The sequence below is a fragment of the Equus caballus genome, chromosome 31 (assembly GCF_041296265.1).
Source record: "Equus caballus isolate H_3958 breed thoroughbred chromosome 31, TB-T2T, whole genome shotgun sequence".
Lineage (NCBI taxonomy): Eukaryota > Metazoa > Chordata > Mammalia > Perissodactyla > Equidae > Equus > Equus caballus.
Window position 1 is genome coordinate 4,340,540 of NC_091714.1, and position 17,248 is coordinate 4,357,787.

General features: G+C 36.2%; 1 protein-coding gene across 7 annotated transcripts in view; it reads left to right on the plus strand.

Moving 5' to 3' along the window:
- Window positions 1-17,248, plus strand: part of PDE10A (phosphodiesterase 10A) — a 540,491-nt gene that overhangs the window by 410,172 nt on the left and 113,071 nt on the right. For all 7 annotated transcript variants that reach the window (XM_070256511.1, XM_070256509.1, XM_023633143.2 and 4 more), the window contains one exon: window positions 5,140-5,268. In XM_070256511.1, the coding sequence (XP_070112612.1) occupies window positions 5,140-5,268 (129 nt within the window). The remainder of the gene's footprint in view (window positions 1-5,139; window positions 5,269-17,248) is intronic.

Below are 17,248 nucleotides of genomic sequence, written 5' to 3' on the forward strand. Positions count from 1 at the left end.
ACATTTGAAATATAAAGCTCTGTGATAATATTTGGAATTCTAAACGGAGTTTACAACCAGAATGGTCTATTTGCCTTTTCATTCTCTTCTACATACTTAAATCCAGGATTTGATTAATTTCTTTAGTCTAGAAGTTTACTTAGACATCATAACTCGTTTATGACTCAATTGATCTTTAAAAAGTAAGTTCTGAGTAATTTATACAAAGTAAGTGTCCAAGAGTGGAGAGTTATGTTTCACCTTCTTGAGGGCAGAGCATCTACTTAAATTATTTTGAATTCTTCTGCATGGAAAATTTATGTGTTCTCCTGTTTGTTTGTCTGCTTATTCAGTCATTTACTTAAATCGGCATGGACTCATGGATTGTCTTAGTCTATTTAGGCTGCTATAACAAAATACCACGGAATGGGGGCCGGCCCGGTGGCGCAGAGGTTAAGTCCTCATGTTCCGCTTCTCGGCGGCCTGGGGTTCGCCGGTTCGGATCCCGGGTACGGACATGGCACTGCCTGGCAAAAGCCATGCTGTGGTAGGCGTCCCACATAGAAAGTAGAGGAAGATAGGCACAGATGTTAGCTCAGGGCCGGTCTTCCGCAGCAAAAAGAGGAGGATTGGAAGCAAAGCAGTTAGCTCAGGGCGACTCTTCTTCAAAAAAAAAAAAAAAGAAGAAAAAAAATATCACGGACTGGGTGGCTTATAAGCAACAGAAATTTATTTTTCACAGCCCTGGAGGCTGGAAAGTCTGAGGTCATGGTTCCGGCTTGGTGGGGTGGGGGTCCTCTTCAGGGTCACAGACATTTTGTACCCTCATATGGCGGAATGGGGCTAGGGATCTCTCTGGAGCCTCTTTTATAAGGCGCTAATCCCATTCATGAAGGTTCCACCTCATGACCTAAGCACATCTCAAAGGTTCCACCTACTAATACCGTCACCTTTAGTGATTAGGGTTTTAACGTATGAATTTGAAGGGAGAGGGACACAAATATTCAGACCTTAGCATGGATATTTATTTTATTCTTTGGGTTATAATCCAGTGCTGCATTACTTTGTCACTCAAATTCTTCCATGTTTGAACCATTGGGAGTTCTTTCAATCAGCTTCTGTGTCCCTTTGACATACCCCATCATTTTGTGTGTGTGTGTGTGTGTGCGCGCGCACGCACGCACTTAGTCCTTCCTTTCTGGCACTAAAAGATACTCCAAGCTCATCTTACGTGTTTTCTGTAGCTGTCCTAAAATCAGCTATTTCTCCAAGAAGCTGTGGTTCCTTTATTGGGGAATGATATTAGAAACCAAGATCTGGGTGCTCCGTGTAATTTTGTTGGCACTGGGATATTATTGTTTCTAGGCCATCTCAGTGAACCTTCCAAGGAAATATTGAGTGTATACTAACCTGAGTATATACACAGTGTATCTACCAGTATTTCTATGTACCATCGTATCTATATTGAGCTAAATATGAGTTCTTACTGATGTCTCAAACTCTAATCCATTGTCACATAGATTATTCTAGACTGTCTTCTTGCTTATGTGTAACGTCCCACTCTGCCACTGAGAAACCGCATTCCCACCATCCACTTACTTAGTTATCGAGTTCTAGTATATATGAATAGTGATGTCAGAACTGTTAAGCTCTACCCTCATGGGATAACTTTATCAATTAGAGAATAGACCTGACGTGCAGTTTCTTCAGCCTTTGGTCCTACAGACTCATTTCTAAAGTTACATAGGTCAACACCTTCTCCTCCACCTCCTTCAGGGAGGTTGTTTCATACCTTTGTAAAACATTTAGATTCTTTCGCCTCATTCTCCCTTCCATCCTGGGATAGCCCAACCTTCTAAATGATTTTTTAAAAATTTACGTACATTAAAGGTTCTTTTGGTACTGTAAAGTTCTATGGGTTTTGGCAAACGCACAGTGTCACGCATGCACCATTGTAGTATCATACAGAATAGTTTTATCACCCTGAAAGGTGCCCTGTGCCTCACGCATCCAGTCTTCCTGCTTTCCCCTCAAACACCTGGCAACACTGATCTTTTTATTCATTCTATATAATTTTGCCTTTTCCAAAATGTTGTATAATTAGAATTATACAATATGCAGCCTTTCAGACTAGCGTTTTGCACTTAGCAATATGCATTTAAGACTATTCCATGTTTTTTAATGGCTTGTTAGCTCATTTCTTTTTATTGCTAAATAGTGTTTAGCTGTATGGATATGCCACAACTTGCGTTTCCACTTGCCTACTGTTCTAAGACATCTTGGTACTTCTAGTTTGGGATCATTATAAATAAAGCTGCTATGAATATTCAAATGCAGGTTTTTGTGTAGACATAAGTTTTCAGATCATTTGGGTAAATACTTAGTGATGTGACTACTGGATCATATGGGAAGATTATATTTAGCTTTATACGAAAGTGCCGAGGAGTCTTCCAAAGTGACTACCATTTTGCACACTTACCTGCAATGAATGAGAATTTTTGATGCTCTGCATCCTTGCCAAAATTGGTAGTCAGTTTTTGGGATTTTAGCCACTCTAGTAGTTATGTAGTAGAATCTCATTTCTGTTTTAACTTCAATTCACTAATGGCGAATGAGCATCATTTTCATGTTTATTTGCCATATCTGTATCCACCTTGGTGAAGTGTCTGTTCAGATCTTTGGCTCATTTTTAATTGGTTTGTTTGATTTTCTTCTTGTTGAGGTTTAAGTGCTTTTTGTATATTTCAGATACAAGTCTTTTATCTGATATGTAATTTGGCAAACAGGACTTGTATAGTAGTGCACTAAGATGAAATGAGATGACAAGATGGATGAGTCAGTTATGGCTGTATATTTTCAGCCTGGGTTTCTGGGAAAATAGAGGGTAATAGTAACAGAAAAAGGGAAGTTGAGAGTTAAAATCACTTTGTGGATTTTAATCAATACGTTAAATAATAAGAATAAGTGGGAAGGGGGTGACTCATTGAGTTTTGAGTCAAGATGGAGCTTGAGGTGTTGGAAGAATACCCAAGGACTGGAGATCAAAAATATGTTAAGATTCCTGATTCAGATTTCGCTGTCATCATCATAGATTATTGACGAGAAAGCAGAAGGAAAGACCAATAGGAAATTAGGAAAAGAACTGTGTTGGGTTGAATCACAAAAGTGATGGAAGGAAGTTTTAAGAAGAAATTAGATGTCAAATGTGTACCACTATGGAGGATGTCATCAGAGTATGAAATTTGCATTGTCTGTGTTCTTGAAGGTCACGTCACCTATCAGCTTACTTCAACATCCTGTGCCTTTGTATCTTGGGACTGGACCTTGCTCTGTCAGGAGAGCTCTCTCTCACTTTAATGAGTCTTTTATCTTTAGCACCTTGTGGGATTTTTCCAATTGAATTTTACATCGCCGGGGCTCTTGGGCAGGGCGAACATAGACAGGGGTCCTGTTTATCTTTTATTTAATACAACTATCTAATTATATATCCGTATCTCTCTATGTAGTTTAAGTGCACTGTTTAAGTACTGAATTCATTGAAAGAAATCATTTGCCTTCTCAATTCTACCATTCTGTCGGAGAATCAGAACAGTTGTGACTCTAGTCCCCAGCAGAATTAATTAACACATATGAATTCTGTGCCTTGTCTGCTGGTGAAAACATGCAGCCAATTCCCCAGAGTCATAAAGATATGCTTCCTTTTCTTCTCTTCTGCGTCTCCACGTACAATTTTCCATTGCCTTTTTCACCTAACCATCCCTAAGGATGGTAATTTATTGAATAATTCAGTTAGGATATAGTAGTAAAAATAATTGCCATGACTGAGTAATAATTATTGATCTCCTGTTTGCGATTTGGACTTGTTTAATGAAATGGCACGCCAACACGAAGCATCAATTTGAAAACACATAATTTTATATGTTCAACTTGAAAACATGTAAAAGTTCTTTGTTTGAAAATCCTATGTGTAGTCAACAATTATTATTAGACCATGAAAATTATTTTAGTGAAACTGACTACATACATAGAATGACAATGACCGAACATCACGATTATTCTGAACTGAACGTTAGTTATATCAGTGGATTTAGTGCCCCTGAGAAAAAGGAGAATTCATGTTGTAAACAATAAAAGATAAGAATTTAGTCATAAACTTTTTTTAGCTCCTAAAATGTATATCCTCCTGTTACTATTGTTAGAGTTTCACTTACCTTGAGTATTCAATCTATGATAACTATTCACAAAAAAATGTAAGTACTTTGTAAGGCTTGACTGCAAGATACTGGAACCCAGCATCCACTCAAATATAACACTAAAATTCACTTTTGGAAAACAGCTGTGTAACATGATGTAATGTCTGTAGTTTAAAATCGTTAAAGTTCTGGGGCCAGCCCGTGTCAAAGTGGTTAAGTTTGCGTGCTCCGCTGTAGGCGGCCCAGTGTTTTGTCGCTTCGAATCCTGGGTGCAGACATGGCACTGCTCATTGAGCCATGCTGTGGCGGCGTCCCATATGCCACAACTAGAGGGACCCACAGCTGAGAATATACAACTATGTACCTGGGGGCTTTGGGGAGAAAAAGGAAAAAAAGAAAAAAATCTAAAAAAAAAAAATCGTTAAAGTTCTAACTTTATTTTTTTTAGCTGTTTTTTTATAGTGGTAAAATATATGTAACATGAAATTTGCCATTTTAACCATTTCAAGTGTATAATTCAGTGGCCTTCATTATACTCACAGTTCATGCAACCATCACCACTGCCTGCTTCCAAAACTTAGTCTCCACCCAAAACAGAAACTCTGTACCCATTAAGCAGTAATTTCCCATGCCCCCCCGCCAGCCCCTGAGAATCCCTAATCTACTTTGTCTCTAAGAATCTGCCCATTCTAGATAATTCATAGAAGTAGAATCAGATAATATTTGTCTTTCGCGTCTAATTTTACTTACCATACTGTCTTCAAGGTTCTTCCATGTTGTAACATGTATCAGAACGTCATTCTTTTTTTATGGATGAATATTGTTACATTGTATATATACACGTCTTTATATTCTTTTTATATTTATATTTTAAATCAGGCTAAGCATGATATGTCATTGTTGTATATCATTGATGTGTTTGAAGATGTCATCTAGATTAATTTTATTCTTTTCAATTCTTTTCCAGGTTTGACAGATGAAAAAGTGAAGGCTTATCTCTCTCTTCACCCCCAAGTATTAGACGAATTTGTATCTGAAAGTGTTAGTGCAGAGACTGTAGAAAAATGGCTGAAGAGGAAAAACAACAAACCAGAAGGTAAGATCACATTCAGATGGAGTGTGGAATATTTACTACTTTATAGTGATGAAAAGCAGGTATTTAATACATGCTGGAAAGTAAAATACAAAGTTGACAAATATTAGCATTTTAATACTGTAGGAATTTTATTCTGTTTAAAAAAATAATTTGAAATAAGTTAGCATGAGGGGAAATGAAAACAAAAGAAAGATCCTTGACTATAAAAAAACCTTGGCAAGAATTCTTTTTTTTGAGGAAGATTAGCCCTGAGGTAAAATCCGCTGCCAATCCTCCACTTTTTGCTGAGGAAGACTGGCCCTGAGCTGACATCCGTGCCCATCTTCCTCTACTTTATATATGGGATGCCTACCACAGCATGGCTTGATAAGTGGTGCTAGCTCCGTGCCTGGGATCCGAACCGGCAAACCACGGGCTGCTGAAGCAGAGCGTGTGAACTTAATCGCTATGCTACCAGGCCAGACCCTTGGCAAAGAATTCTTAAAAATTTATTTAGATGTGACCACTTGAAAATGTAGAAGTTAGTATTAGACTTAATTTTATTTAATTATTATTAATCATTATAGAAATAGTCTTTATATATATTTCAAAAATGTATATATATTATTCAATTTTGCAAAACGATGTCCTCAAACAATTTTTATACATGCACAGTAGGAAAAGAACTCTTGACTTTGTATTAGACATTTCATTCACACTCATAAACTTAAGACATTGTTACATTTATGAAAAAAGAGATGTGGACTTAAAACGGATATGAAGTCAAATAAATTTCCCCTGAAATTGAATATATATTAATATATTGCATTTGAATATTGTAGTATAATTTTAATTTTGGCTTTAAATGAATTTATATTTGGCCAAATATGACTTTTCATTTCTATGAATGTTATTTTTATAGTGGAACTTAATTTTATATATGATTTTTAACTACTTGATGAACTCATATTAAAGACACAAAAATATATAGGAAAGGGGAGAGAGAAATGTAAATAAATCAGAGACAGGCATAATCTTTTCAAAACAATCATAGCATTTAATATTAAGGACAAAGCTTGACATGGTTTATTTCAGCTTCAAACATTTGAAACAATTTTAGATATTTGACTCTTTCAAATGTGTGACTAGTGTTTTTAAGGCATATCATAGAAAGATGCAAATTTCAACTTGCTATATAATGATGGATAATAATATATGCAAGAATGTAGGGTATCTGTGAGATATGAAATTGAGTCTAGGTCTTAGAAAATGAAAATTTTGCCTGCTGTTTCAGTGTTACAGTGATAGTTAACTCTTAAATTTTTATAAATATTTGATTGCATCATCCCGTATCTCCCAAATCTGTTTTCTATGTTAATTAATCAAATGCTACTTCAAACTGTTTCATACATATACTCAAGACTTAAATGATTATTAGGAATAGCAATGTGTAACTGAAATAGTACTCGGTTATATAGGAAGAAAAACTTGTCCCTCTGAGGGGATGTTTTTACAGTGACCCTGCTGAGGGCTAAAGAGGGTCGACGAGACCCAGAATGAAGTGAGGCTGGATGAGTGTTGACTTGGGGCTTACCATCTAGCAGTGGGACAGGCAGAGAAGCCACTGCATCACAGAATGCATCAGTAGTAAGCAAGGGTGCATGTAGTTTGCCATGGAAGTGCATAAAAAGCAACCTTTAATTCTACCACGGAGGTCTGGTAAGACCCTTTGTACCGCCTCGTCCGAGGGAGTTTATCACAAGAATGGATCTCGTAACATCCTGTTTGGGTTCAGCTAGGCTGCGTGTCACCGCCCCTCCAGACTGTATGAAAAGGAGCTTTAGCACTAACCTTGTGTGAATGGCATGCAGAAAGCATTTCCCGGTTTTCTTTGAAATACAGAAAACCAGCTAAATATCTTTATTTCATTTATATAGTTATGGATTAAGGTCATCGTCAGTGGAAGCTTTTCATTCTTCCATCACTCCCTCATTATCTTTTAAAATTTCACGTTCTCCTTAACTGGGCCGTATTCTCCTTCCAAGTCCCTTCATTGAAACGTCTTGAGGAAGAAAATTTTTGTGGCGAGGATTTTCAGTGAGTGTCTTGCATTTCCATGGGTGGGCCCAGGACCAGAAAGTGTGACACACAGTAGGTCTTGGAGAGTAGTTTGTTGAAAAAGAGACAAGGCTATCCAGATTATTTCATTACCAGCCTCATGTGGAAAGGATCTATGCTATGGGGACAGACAATTGTGTAAAGGTATATTCTGCTTAGAGAAGTTCATATATGAAAATACACATTTTTACATAAGTGAATAAAGGGATGATTATTTAAATTACAAAATTATATTTGCCTTTAAAATCATCAGCTTTCATATTGCTTGCAGGTGTTTTTTAACGGTGACTTTGCTCTGTCACAAAAAGCTAGTTCTTCATTCATTTAGTATTTTATTGAGCACCTACTCTTTGCTTGGTGCTCATAGGCAAAACACTTAAAAAAGTAGAGAAGGCATGGCATATTTTGGTTAAACTATAGTAGTATGCATAATGCATTGATATTGTGTGGCCACTGAGGAGTTGTCATTTCCAAGGTACTTCACGTGTATTCACCCTTCACATCTGGTTATAGTTAGTGGAGAACAGGTAGAGTCATGGGCATCTGGCAGATGTTGAAACTGCGCCAAGAGATGCTAAGGGACCATTGGAGGTCCAGCATCTGTTTCTTGATGGAGTCCCCAGACAGTGACTCTCCGAGCAATGTGAGGCTTGGACCATGTGTATCATAGTTATTTTTGTATCTCTCGCCTAACAACACACCTGATGCATAGTAATGGGTTTTATAAACATTTTTGAATGAATGAAGGAATAAATTAGGGAGGGTTGGGTTTTCAACCTCCCAGTGCACCATTATGACACTTTTCACCACACTTGGCTATCATATCATGCCTGACACCAGAACTACTTTTATGCTCGTATCTCCCCTACATTCACTTAAAAGCTTCTTGACAGAAAGGATTGTGTAGTATATGTTTTTAAGTCCCTCAAGATACCTTGTCTTTTCATTTATTTAGCAAACTATGTGTAACGCGCTGTTCAGGTACTGAGGTTATTAAGTCGCTAAGGAGTTCACAGTCAAACAAATAGAAGAGAGTTACAAGTTTCTATTTTCTTCTCGGTAGTCTGAGTGTGAGGTTGAGCATACTCGAAGCTTGAAGGCTCTGAGTCTGAGTGGTCTTGTGGAGGGACCTGGACCACGATGAATCACGGTCTATTTTGTGTAGACAGAGGCGGGGGTTGGGGAAAGATGGACCACCATATGTCCCCAGATTTAAATTTCAAAAGTCTTTACTGTTATTGTTTTCAGTTTAATTTTATTGCTTTCATACCATTCTCATTTCAAATGCATAAAGTTCTATCTGTTGTTGCCAGGCAAATTGCCTTTTGAAGGTTGACCTCTGATCCTAAATTCCAAATAAGGGATTTTCAAGTGATGTGTGGAAATTGGAGCTAGCATTTATTTCTTTTATAACCTGATGTACCCCTTTAGAGAATGTATAAAAATTTGCTCAGAAAGCATTGAGGCCCGTTCACCCTGACAACCGTGCTTCCATTTGGGAAACCTTTGGAAAGAAAGAAAACTATCTACGTCATGAATTGTTTCACTAAATGTTATATTTTATGCTAATTTTTATGCAAAGTAAGTTTGACAGGCCTGGCTGGTATTCATCAAGACTCAGATTACTAAACTCTCTAATATCTACACAAATATCAAAGTATAAATATAAAATTAGTAAGTAAAACATTAGCATATGATGAAGAGCCAACCTTTTGCACTTCTTGTAAGAACATTCTAAGATGGAACACAGTTTCACAACCCTAATGTCATTCTAATATTTCACTTATGTGCAGGAAGAGTCCTTCTTGACTTTTCGCTTCTAATGTAAAAAATGATTAGTTGACAATGTTGGTGGTATTGGAAAGGACGCATAAAGAAGTGAGAACGTTGGAAGTCAGCGTGACCATATTTGGCATCTTCTGGTATTAGAATAATATTTAAAATATGTGGATTTTGTTTAAACCTCCCAAAACATAACTATGATATTCATTTTCCAAGGGGAATCTATTTGGCTCTCAAGAGAGTGATTGATTGAACCCAAATCATTTAAGAATTATGAGTAGCTGTGCTATCTTCTATGGGCAGTAATTATTTACTTATTTATTTATTTTGTGAGGACGATTGTCCCTGAGCCAACATCTGTGCCAATCTTCCTCTATTTTATGTGGGTCACTGCCACAGCATGGCTTGATGAGTGGTGCTAGGTCCGCACCCAGGATCTCAACCTGCGAACCCTGGGCCACCAAAGCAGAGCGTGCGAACTTAACCATTATGCCACTGGGCCGGCCCCAGTGATTTTTATTATTATTATATTTCTATGTCTAAAATATTCAGTAGCAGACTATATCACTATCAGGGTAGCTATAAATGTCAAATAATTATGAAAATATTGGTGCTGTCAGCTGCCTTAAATATTTTTCAACAAATACATGAATGGTTTCTTTGTTTTTACTCGAAGAATGTACTTACTACATATTTTTAACCTCTCTATGATTCTAGAAATGAGATTTAATTTTTGTTCAAATAATACTGTTAGATATTTCATACTTAGAATTAAAGTGGAATTTAAATTATGCCCCCTAAACCTAGTCTCTGCAGCCTATAATGCAGATTAAATAACATTTCTCCTGCTTAGTATAGGACAGATGGCTTCTATGCTAGTATACATCATGTAGTGGGATAGTCAGTTAACGGGGCATGAATTACTTTGCAAAAGTATGCAATGTTAGAAGGTTTTAGGAAGTAGGACACTAATAAATGATGTGTTAACTATTAGTACGTATCATAAATAAGAAAAAAACACACAGTTGGAGTGGTTTACTGGGAACTTCATTTTGAGCACCTTCTCTCTTTTCCTTGAAATCTCTTTGTCTCAAATATTGAAATTATATTTTCATCTAGAACTTTCATATCTTTTTTTTTGTAGTGGAAACCAGAAAATGTGTTAAATGTGTTGAATGCCTTGATCTGAATTATAAATAAACATGAATTCACCATCTGGTAACTAGAAGGGGGATAAAGTTGATATTAATTCATTTGCAAAGAGGTACTTGATGTATTCCATTAATTCTGTTAATTGCTCATATTATTATAAAGATGTATCTTTAATTTATTCTTTCTGAGAGTGTTTGGGCTCCATAGCAATTGAATCAAGTTGATTGGGATTTTGATAATTTTAAAGATTGTCAGATTATTAGAAGTATTGTTAGTGACTATGAAACTAATTCAAATAAATTTAATACCTTTGTTACAGACCAGGTTGATTTCTGAAGCAGTTTTTATAGTAGCCATAAAGTTCTTATTCATGGTAGCCATTATTTTTGCATTCAACATCATTACAACATTTCCTAAGTAAAAATTTTGTTTTCAAAGGATACTAACTAATGAAAATGTTATGAGCTAATTGATTTTTGAAAATACTTTGTTTTTGTCGGTATCTTTCTTTATAAAAATTGTATTTGCTAATTGCACATATTATAGAAAAAGGTGTTTAGTAAAAGCCGTTGCGTATATTTAATAGAATTGTTTTCAGCATTTAAAATTTCATTTCATAAAATACAGATTTTTAAAAATAAAGGCCTGTGAAAGATAAGTGGTATAACTATTTCTCAGTGTGTTTTATTTTTTTAATCTACCCCTTAAAAGCTTCCTGAAGATTTAACAGTGATCTGGATTATTTGGCCAAAGATTAAATAATCATTTCTACAAACATCCATTTGAGTGGCAAGTTGTAGCTGGAATGTGACCAGGTACTACTCATTTCTCTGGCTAGTCATTCAGTATGCCGGTTGACAAATAATTATTGAGTTCTTATTCGAGGAGTGTAATTGGAGAACAAGAAATATAAACTTGCTCCCCTCAAGGTCACTTTCTGATAGAGGAAGACAGATAATAAACATATAATCAAAGAATAAGATTATTTCAGTATTTGTTGACTGTACATATTTGAAAACATCTAGCATAATGTCTAGCAAATAGAAATTTGTAGTGGAATTAAATTTGCTTGAGATTTGAAGATCCACACTGTTTGCTTTTGGCCAGTCAGAGGGAGCCTCTGTGCTAAGCACGTGCCTCTGTCGGTCTGCCATGTCCTGGGCTCTTTGTAAGCCACAGGAGCAATATTGTGTTTACTGCCTTGGGAGGACTTATAATCTTGTGGTATGGGGAAAGAAGATAGGAAAGTATGAGACTTCAGCAACCGAGAGTATCTATCAAGTGTTAAATGATGTGGTTTAGGTTGTGCAGACAACACTTGTGAGGCTCAAGCTCATTAAGAGGTACGAAAATTGAGAAGACTTTTTGTAGAGTTGGCCCTTGAGGGAGGCCACTGGTTCTCAAAGTGTGATGCCCAGACCAAGGTGAACATCACTCGCGAACTAGTTTGAAATGCCGTAGGGCGGGTCTCACCCCAGACCTGCTGAGTCAGAAACCGCGGTGGTGGGCCCGGGGGTCGTGTTTTGATGAGCCTCCCAGGGAATTCTAATGCATGCTAAGGTTTGAGAGCCACTGTCCTGGGCATTTCGGGGTCCTGTGGGAGAGCAAATGGGGTGTGACTGTTGGGTGGGGAGCAACAGGAACAAAGATAGGGACACCGGGCTTGGCGTGACTTACTTCTAGGAAAGCCAGAAGAGGGAGGATTTGGCACAGAAAATTCTGGGTAGAAGGAATTTGATAGAAAGCAGTAGGGTGGTTGAAAGCAAGCTGGCTAACGAAACAGTTCAGTTCAAACAGCAGTTTGCTTAAAATGAATAGTCAGCCCTCTGTATCCTCGAGTTCCACACCCATGGATTCAACTACCCAAGGGTGGAAAGGCATAGGAAGATTCCATCTGTAATGTGCAACTTTTTTTTTGTTACTATTCCTTAAACAATACAGTATAGCAACTATTTACATAGCATTTACATTGTATTAGGTCTTATAAATAATCTAGAGATGATTTAAAGTATACAGGAGGATGTGTGTACGTTATATGCAAATACCATGACATTTTATATAAGAGACTTGAGCATCCTTGGATTTTGGTATCTGTTGGGGTCCTGGAACCAATCCTCTGTGCATACCGAGGGACGACTGTATGCTCAGTTGCTCCTCTTAGTTATTTTGTTTTTAAGTTTTTGGATTTTCTTGTTTGCTTTTGTAGTGCTGGCAATTTTGATATTCCGTGGAGTAGTTCTGTTACAGATTTCACATCTTGAAAATACTTTTTCTTGTCTTAAGAATGCGAGAAGATGGTATTAAAATTTTTGTCTTTCTACCTTCATTTTATTTTAGCTATTTGTTCATGTTCTGCATTGACTGTAATAGGAAAAGTAGAAACAGTGTAAATATCCAAAAACAGGTGTTTAATTGGTAGTTTCATGCAAGGGTGGTGAGTTGAAGAACAGTATATATTATCACCTTTTTGCAGGTTAATAATTACATATCAATACATAGACAAAGAGCTAGTAAAATATGTGTCATTGTGATTGTTTTTGTATTTTTAGGATTTATAGATGTGTTTATATTCTTATGTATGTTGCCTTTTTAATAGGAAAGAAATAGAAGAAACATTAAAAGATAGCTTCTCGGGTATTTCTTATATGGAGGATTTTGCCCCAACTTTCAATAATTCTAATTAAGTTTAAACCAATATTCTCTGCTTGTTTGGCTATTTTTCTCTTGTAGGGGATAACAAACATTTAGTCTGTTCTCACTAATCCCTTATTATTAGCTTTTTCCTGCCCCTCCCCGTAGTATGTTATCATTGATCCTTTTGATGGTCACATAAGAAGTTCGTGGCTGAAATGGGGACTAGAAAAGCACACAGCTCAATTTTTGTCTCAGAGTTGTCATTTTAGGTTTACAAATTATTTCATTTTACTCAGATTTACCAAATGTCAACTATGTGTTTAGCATTTCTTAAGCATTGGACATGAGTTCAGTTGTAATGGAACTTACTTTCTAAAGGGGGCCCAAAATAGTAAATAATTTGTCTATAATTATTTAAATCAATTATTTAAAATTCTTTTTTCTTGTGATGAGAACTTTTAGGACTTACTCTCTTAGGAGCTTTCAAACATACCACAAAGCAGTATCAACTATAATTATTATGTTGTACATTGCATCCTCAGTACTTATCTTATAATTAGAAATTAGTACCTTTTGACCACCTTCACCCAATTCCCACACCCTGAGTCAATTATAAAAAAGTGCTGAGATTGAAAACTTTTGCTCTAAGATCAGGAACAAGACAAGGGTGCTTACTTTCACTGCTCCTATTCACCATAGTCCTGGACGTCCTAGCCAAAGCAGTTGGGCAAGAAAAAGAGATAAAAGACATCAGAACTGGAAAGGAAGAAGTCAGATTATCTCTATTTGCAGATGACATGCTTTTAAATATAGGGAATCCTAAAGACTCCACCAAAAAATTGTTAGGTCTAATGAATCAATTCATTAAAGTTGCAGGACACAAAAATAACGTACAGAAATCAGTTTCTGCACACTGAAAACAAATTATCTGAAAAAGAAATAAAACAATCCCATTTTTAGTAGCATCAAAAACAGTAAAATATGTAGGAATAAACTTAACCAAGAGGATGAAAGATCTCTACTCTGAAAACTACGAGACATTGATGGAAGGAATCAAAGAAAACACAAATAAATGGAAAAGTGCGATTTTAATGTTGCTGGATTGGAAGAATTAATATTGTTAAAACATCAGTACTACCAAAAGCCATCTATAGATTCAATGCAATCTCTATGAAGATTCCAATGGCAGTTGTTTTTTTTTACAGAAGTAGAAAAAACAATTCTAAATTTTATATGGAACCACAAAAGACCTAGAATAGCCAAAGCAATCCTGAGAAAGAAGAACAAAGTGGGAGGTATCACACTTCCTAATTTCAGGCTGTGGTAATCAAAACAGTATGGTACTGGCATAAAAACAGACAAATAGATCATTGGAACAGAACTGAGAGCTCAGAAATAAACCCAAGCATATATGGGTAACTAATATTTGACAGCAGAGCCAAGAATACTCAATGGAGAAATGGTGCTGGGAAAATTGGATATTCACATGTAAGAGAATGAAAGTAGACCCCTGTCTTACACCACTCACAAAAATAACTTGAAATGGATTAAAGACTTAAATGTTAAATGTAAGACCTGAAGCCATATAAATCCTCTGACTACATCAAACTAACATCTTCTGCACAGCAAAAGAAACCATCAACAAAGTGTAAAGGCAATCTACAGAAAAATGGATGAAACCATCCATTAGATAAGGGGTTACTATCCAAAATAGAAAGGGAAGTCATACAACTCAACAGCAAAAACACAAATAATGCACCCCCCCACCCCCCACCCCAAAAGAATGGGCAAAGGGCCTGAATAGACTTTTTTCCAAAGAAGATAGAGGAATGGCCGACAGGTACATGAAAACATGCTCAACGTCACAAATCATTACAGAAATGCAAATCAAAACCACAATGAGATAGTCACCTTGTGCGCTGTTGGTGGGACTGGAAATTGGTGCAGTCACTATGGAAAACAGTGTGGAGATTCCTCAAAAAATTAAAAATATGGCTGCCATATGATCCAGCAATTCCACTGCTGGGAATACATCCAAAGGAAACGAAAATGCTATGTCAAAGAGATATCTGCACTCCCATGTTCTTAGTAGCATTATTTGCAATAACCAAGATGTGGAAATAGCCTAAGCATTCATTGACAGATGAATGGCTAAAGAAGATGGGGTATATGTATATACATGGAATATTATTCAGCTGTAAAAATCCTGCTGCTTGGGACAACAGGAATGGACCTTGAGGGCATTATGCTAAGTGAATTAAGTCAGGCAGAGAAAGACAAATTCTGTACGATCTCATTTTTATGTGGAATCTAAAAAAACCCAAACTCATAGAAAAAGAGATCAGATTTGTGGTTATCAGAGGCAGGAGGTGGCAGGAACGGGAATTGGATGAAGGTGGTAAAAAGGCGCCAACTTCCAGTTATAAGATAAATGAGTACTAGGAATGTAGTGTACAACACGATGAGTGTAGTTAACACTGCAGTGTCATATATAGGAAAGTTGTTTAAGAGAGTAGGTCCTAAGAGTTCTCATCACAGGGAAAAAAGAAATTTTTTTTGTATCTATATGAGAGGATGGATGTGAACTAAACTTAGTGTGGTAATCATTTCGTGATAGATGGAAGTCAAACCATTATGCAGTACATCCTAAACTTAGACAATGCTGTCTGTCAATTATATTTCAACAAAACTGAAAAAAATCCAAAAGAAAAAATGCTAAAAAGGAAGGTCAGTGTTTAGTGAATGCATGTAACAAGAGGATCTTACTTTGTCTGGGGCTGAGAAAGGATTCTCTGAGAGAGGAGAACTTAAGCTGAGGCCTGAAGGATGGGTTTGCTAGCTAGAAGAGAGGAAGAGAGACGGAAGACTCCAAAGGTGGAAGGGCCTTTGTTTGGAGCATTATGGAGGAAGAGGATGCGGATGTGAGCAGAGATCGATCGTGCAGGACCTTTTTTATCTTAAGAACAACATGAAGTTATTGAAAGATTTAAAGGAGATTCGAGAAGACATGTTTTGAATGCTTTTCACAATCTATAGTGTCTTGTTCAGTATGAAAAACACACAGTGAAGTTTCAATCTTTGCCCTATTTTCACATCACCAGAACTCATCAACGCACGCCTTTGATGGTTTGTTGTGTCGTTAGTTGATAACTTACTTGCATATATCTTAATGCAGCAGCTCAGTCTTTTGAAATTGAAGCAAAAAGTGTGTATCTCTCTAATGTTGGTGAAACATCAAGGAATAAAGTTTTGCTGGGAACTTTTTATAGAACCTGTATGACGTTAATATTTTCAAGTGGAGTAAATAAATGTTCCTTTTGGTTTGGGCACAATTTAAAACCTAATGGTATAACTTGGAATGTATTTGAGGAAAAGTACACACTGAGTGAGCAAGAGTCAGGAAGAGAGAAAGCATACATATCGCTAATCTGTGTAAATCATGAAACATTATCAAGAATGACTCATAAAGCTCAGAACGTGGAGCAGAGACACAACAAAATAACGACGGTTCTCAAACTTCCAAAACAATTGAACAGGAAATGATAAAAATGATGAAAGGAGTGATTTATCTTAGAGTAATTAGAAACACCAAGAATTTATAATCAACAAAGGAGCCATTCTAAGAATGTTTTAGAAATTGATCTCAGGCTAAGAGTTTTAAAAATCAAGGTTTCTTAGATCAATCATAGTCAAAACTCCTTATTTTGGAATTTGTATGATTTTTTTGCTTAAAGAGTTTATCTAAAACACATATAAACAATTCTGTTTCTTTTCCTAATTACGTACATATGAAAATTGTTTGAGATGGACTTAATAATATTCTTAAAGAATTTTTTTAGATGTCAGTGGAGACATTCAGATTTCACTTCCTCATGCTGTTGTTTCTCTTCAGCTTTCTGTGTATCCTTTTACTGTGGGACTAAGAAAATTAAGTTCTAGAATAAGTCCTGTTAGAACTTTTTTCATAAACTATTTATGTGAAATTCTAATACAAGGAAAGGAAACTTAGAATATGTTAAATTACTAACAATTTCTAAGATATATGACTTCAGTTCTAAGTTAGAAAGAGAAGTGATGTTAGACACAAAATATTTTTCTTATCACATTTTTCACATTAAAAAGACTTGCTTTTTATATTTTCCCCATACACATTTTAAAATGTAACATGTAGCATATACTTAAATTATTTTTGTTTTAAGAATTGCAAGTCCCTTGCCTAGAATGGTATCCTGTTAAGAAGGATTCTTGCTCTAAACTTTGTTGAATGAAGAAACACAGTTAAGTTAAATACGGACATGCAGAGTTTCAATAAAAC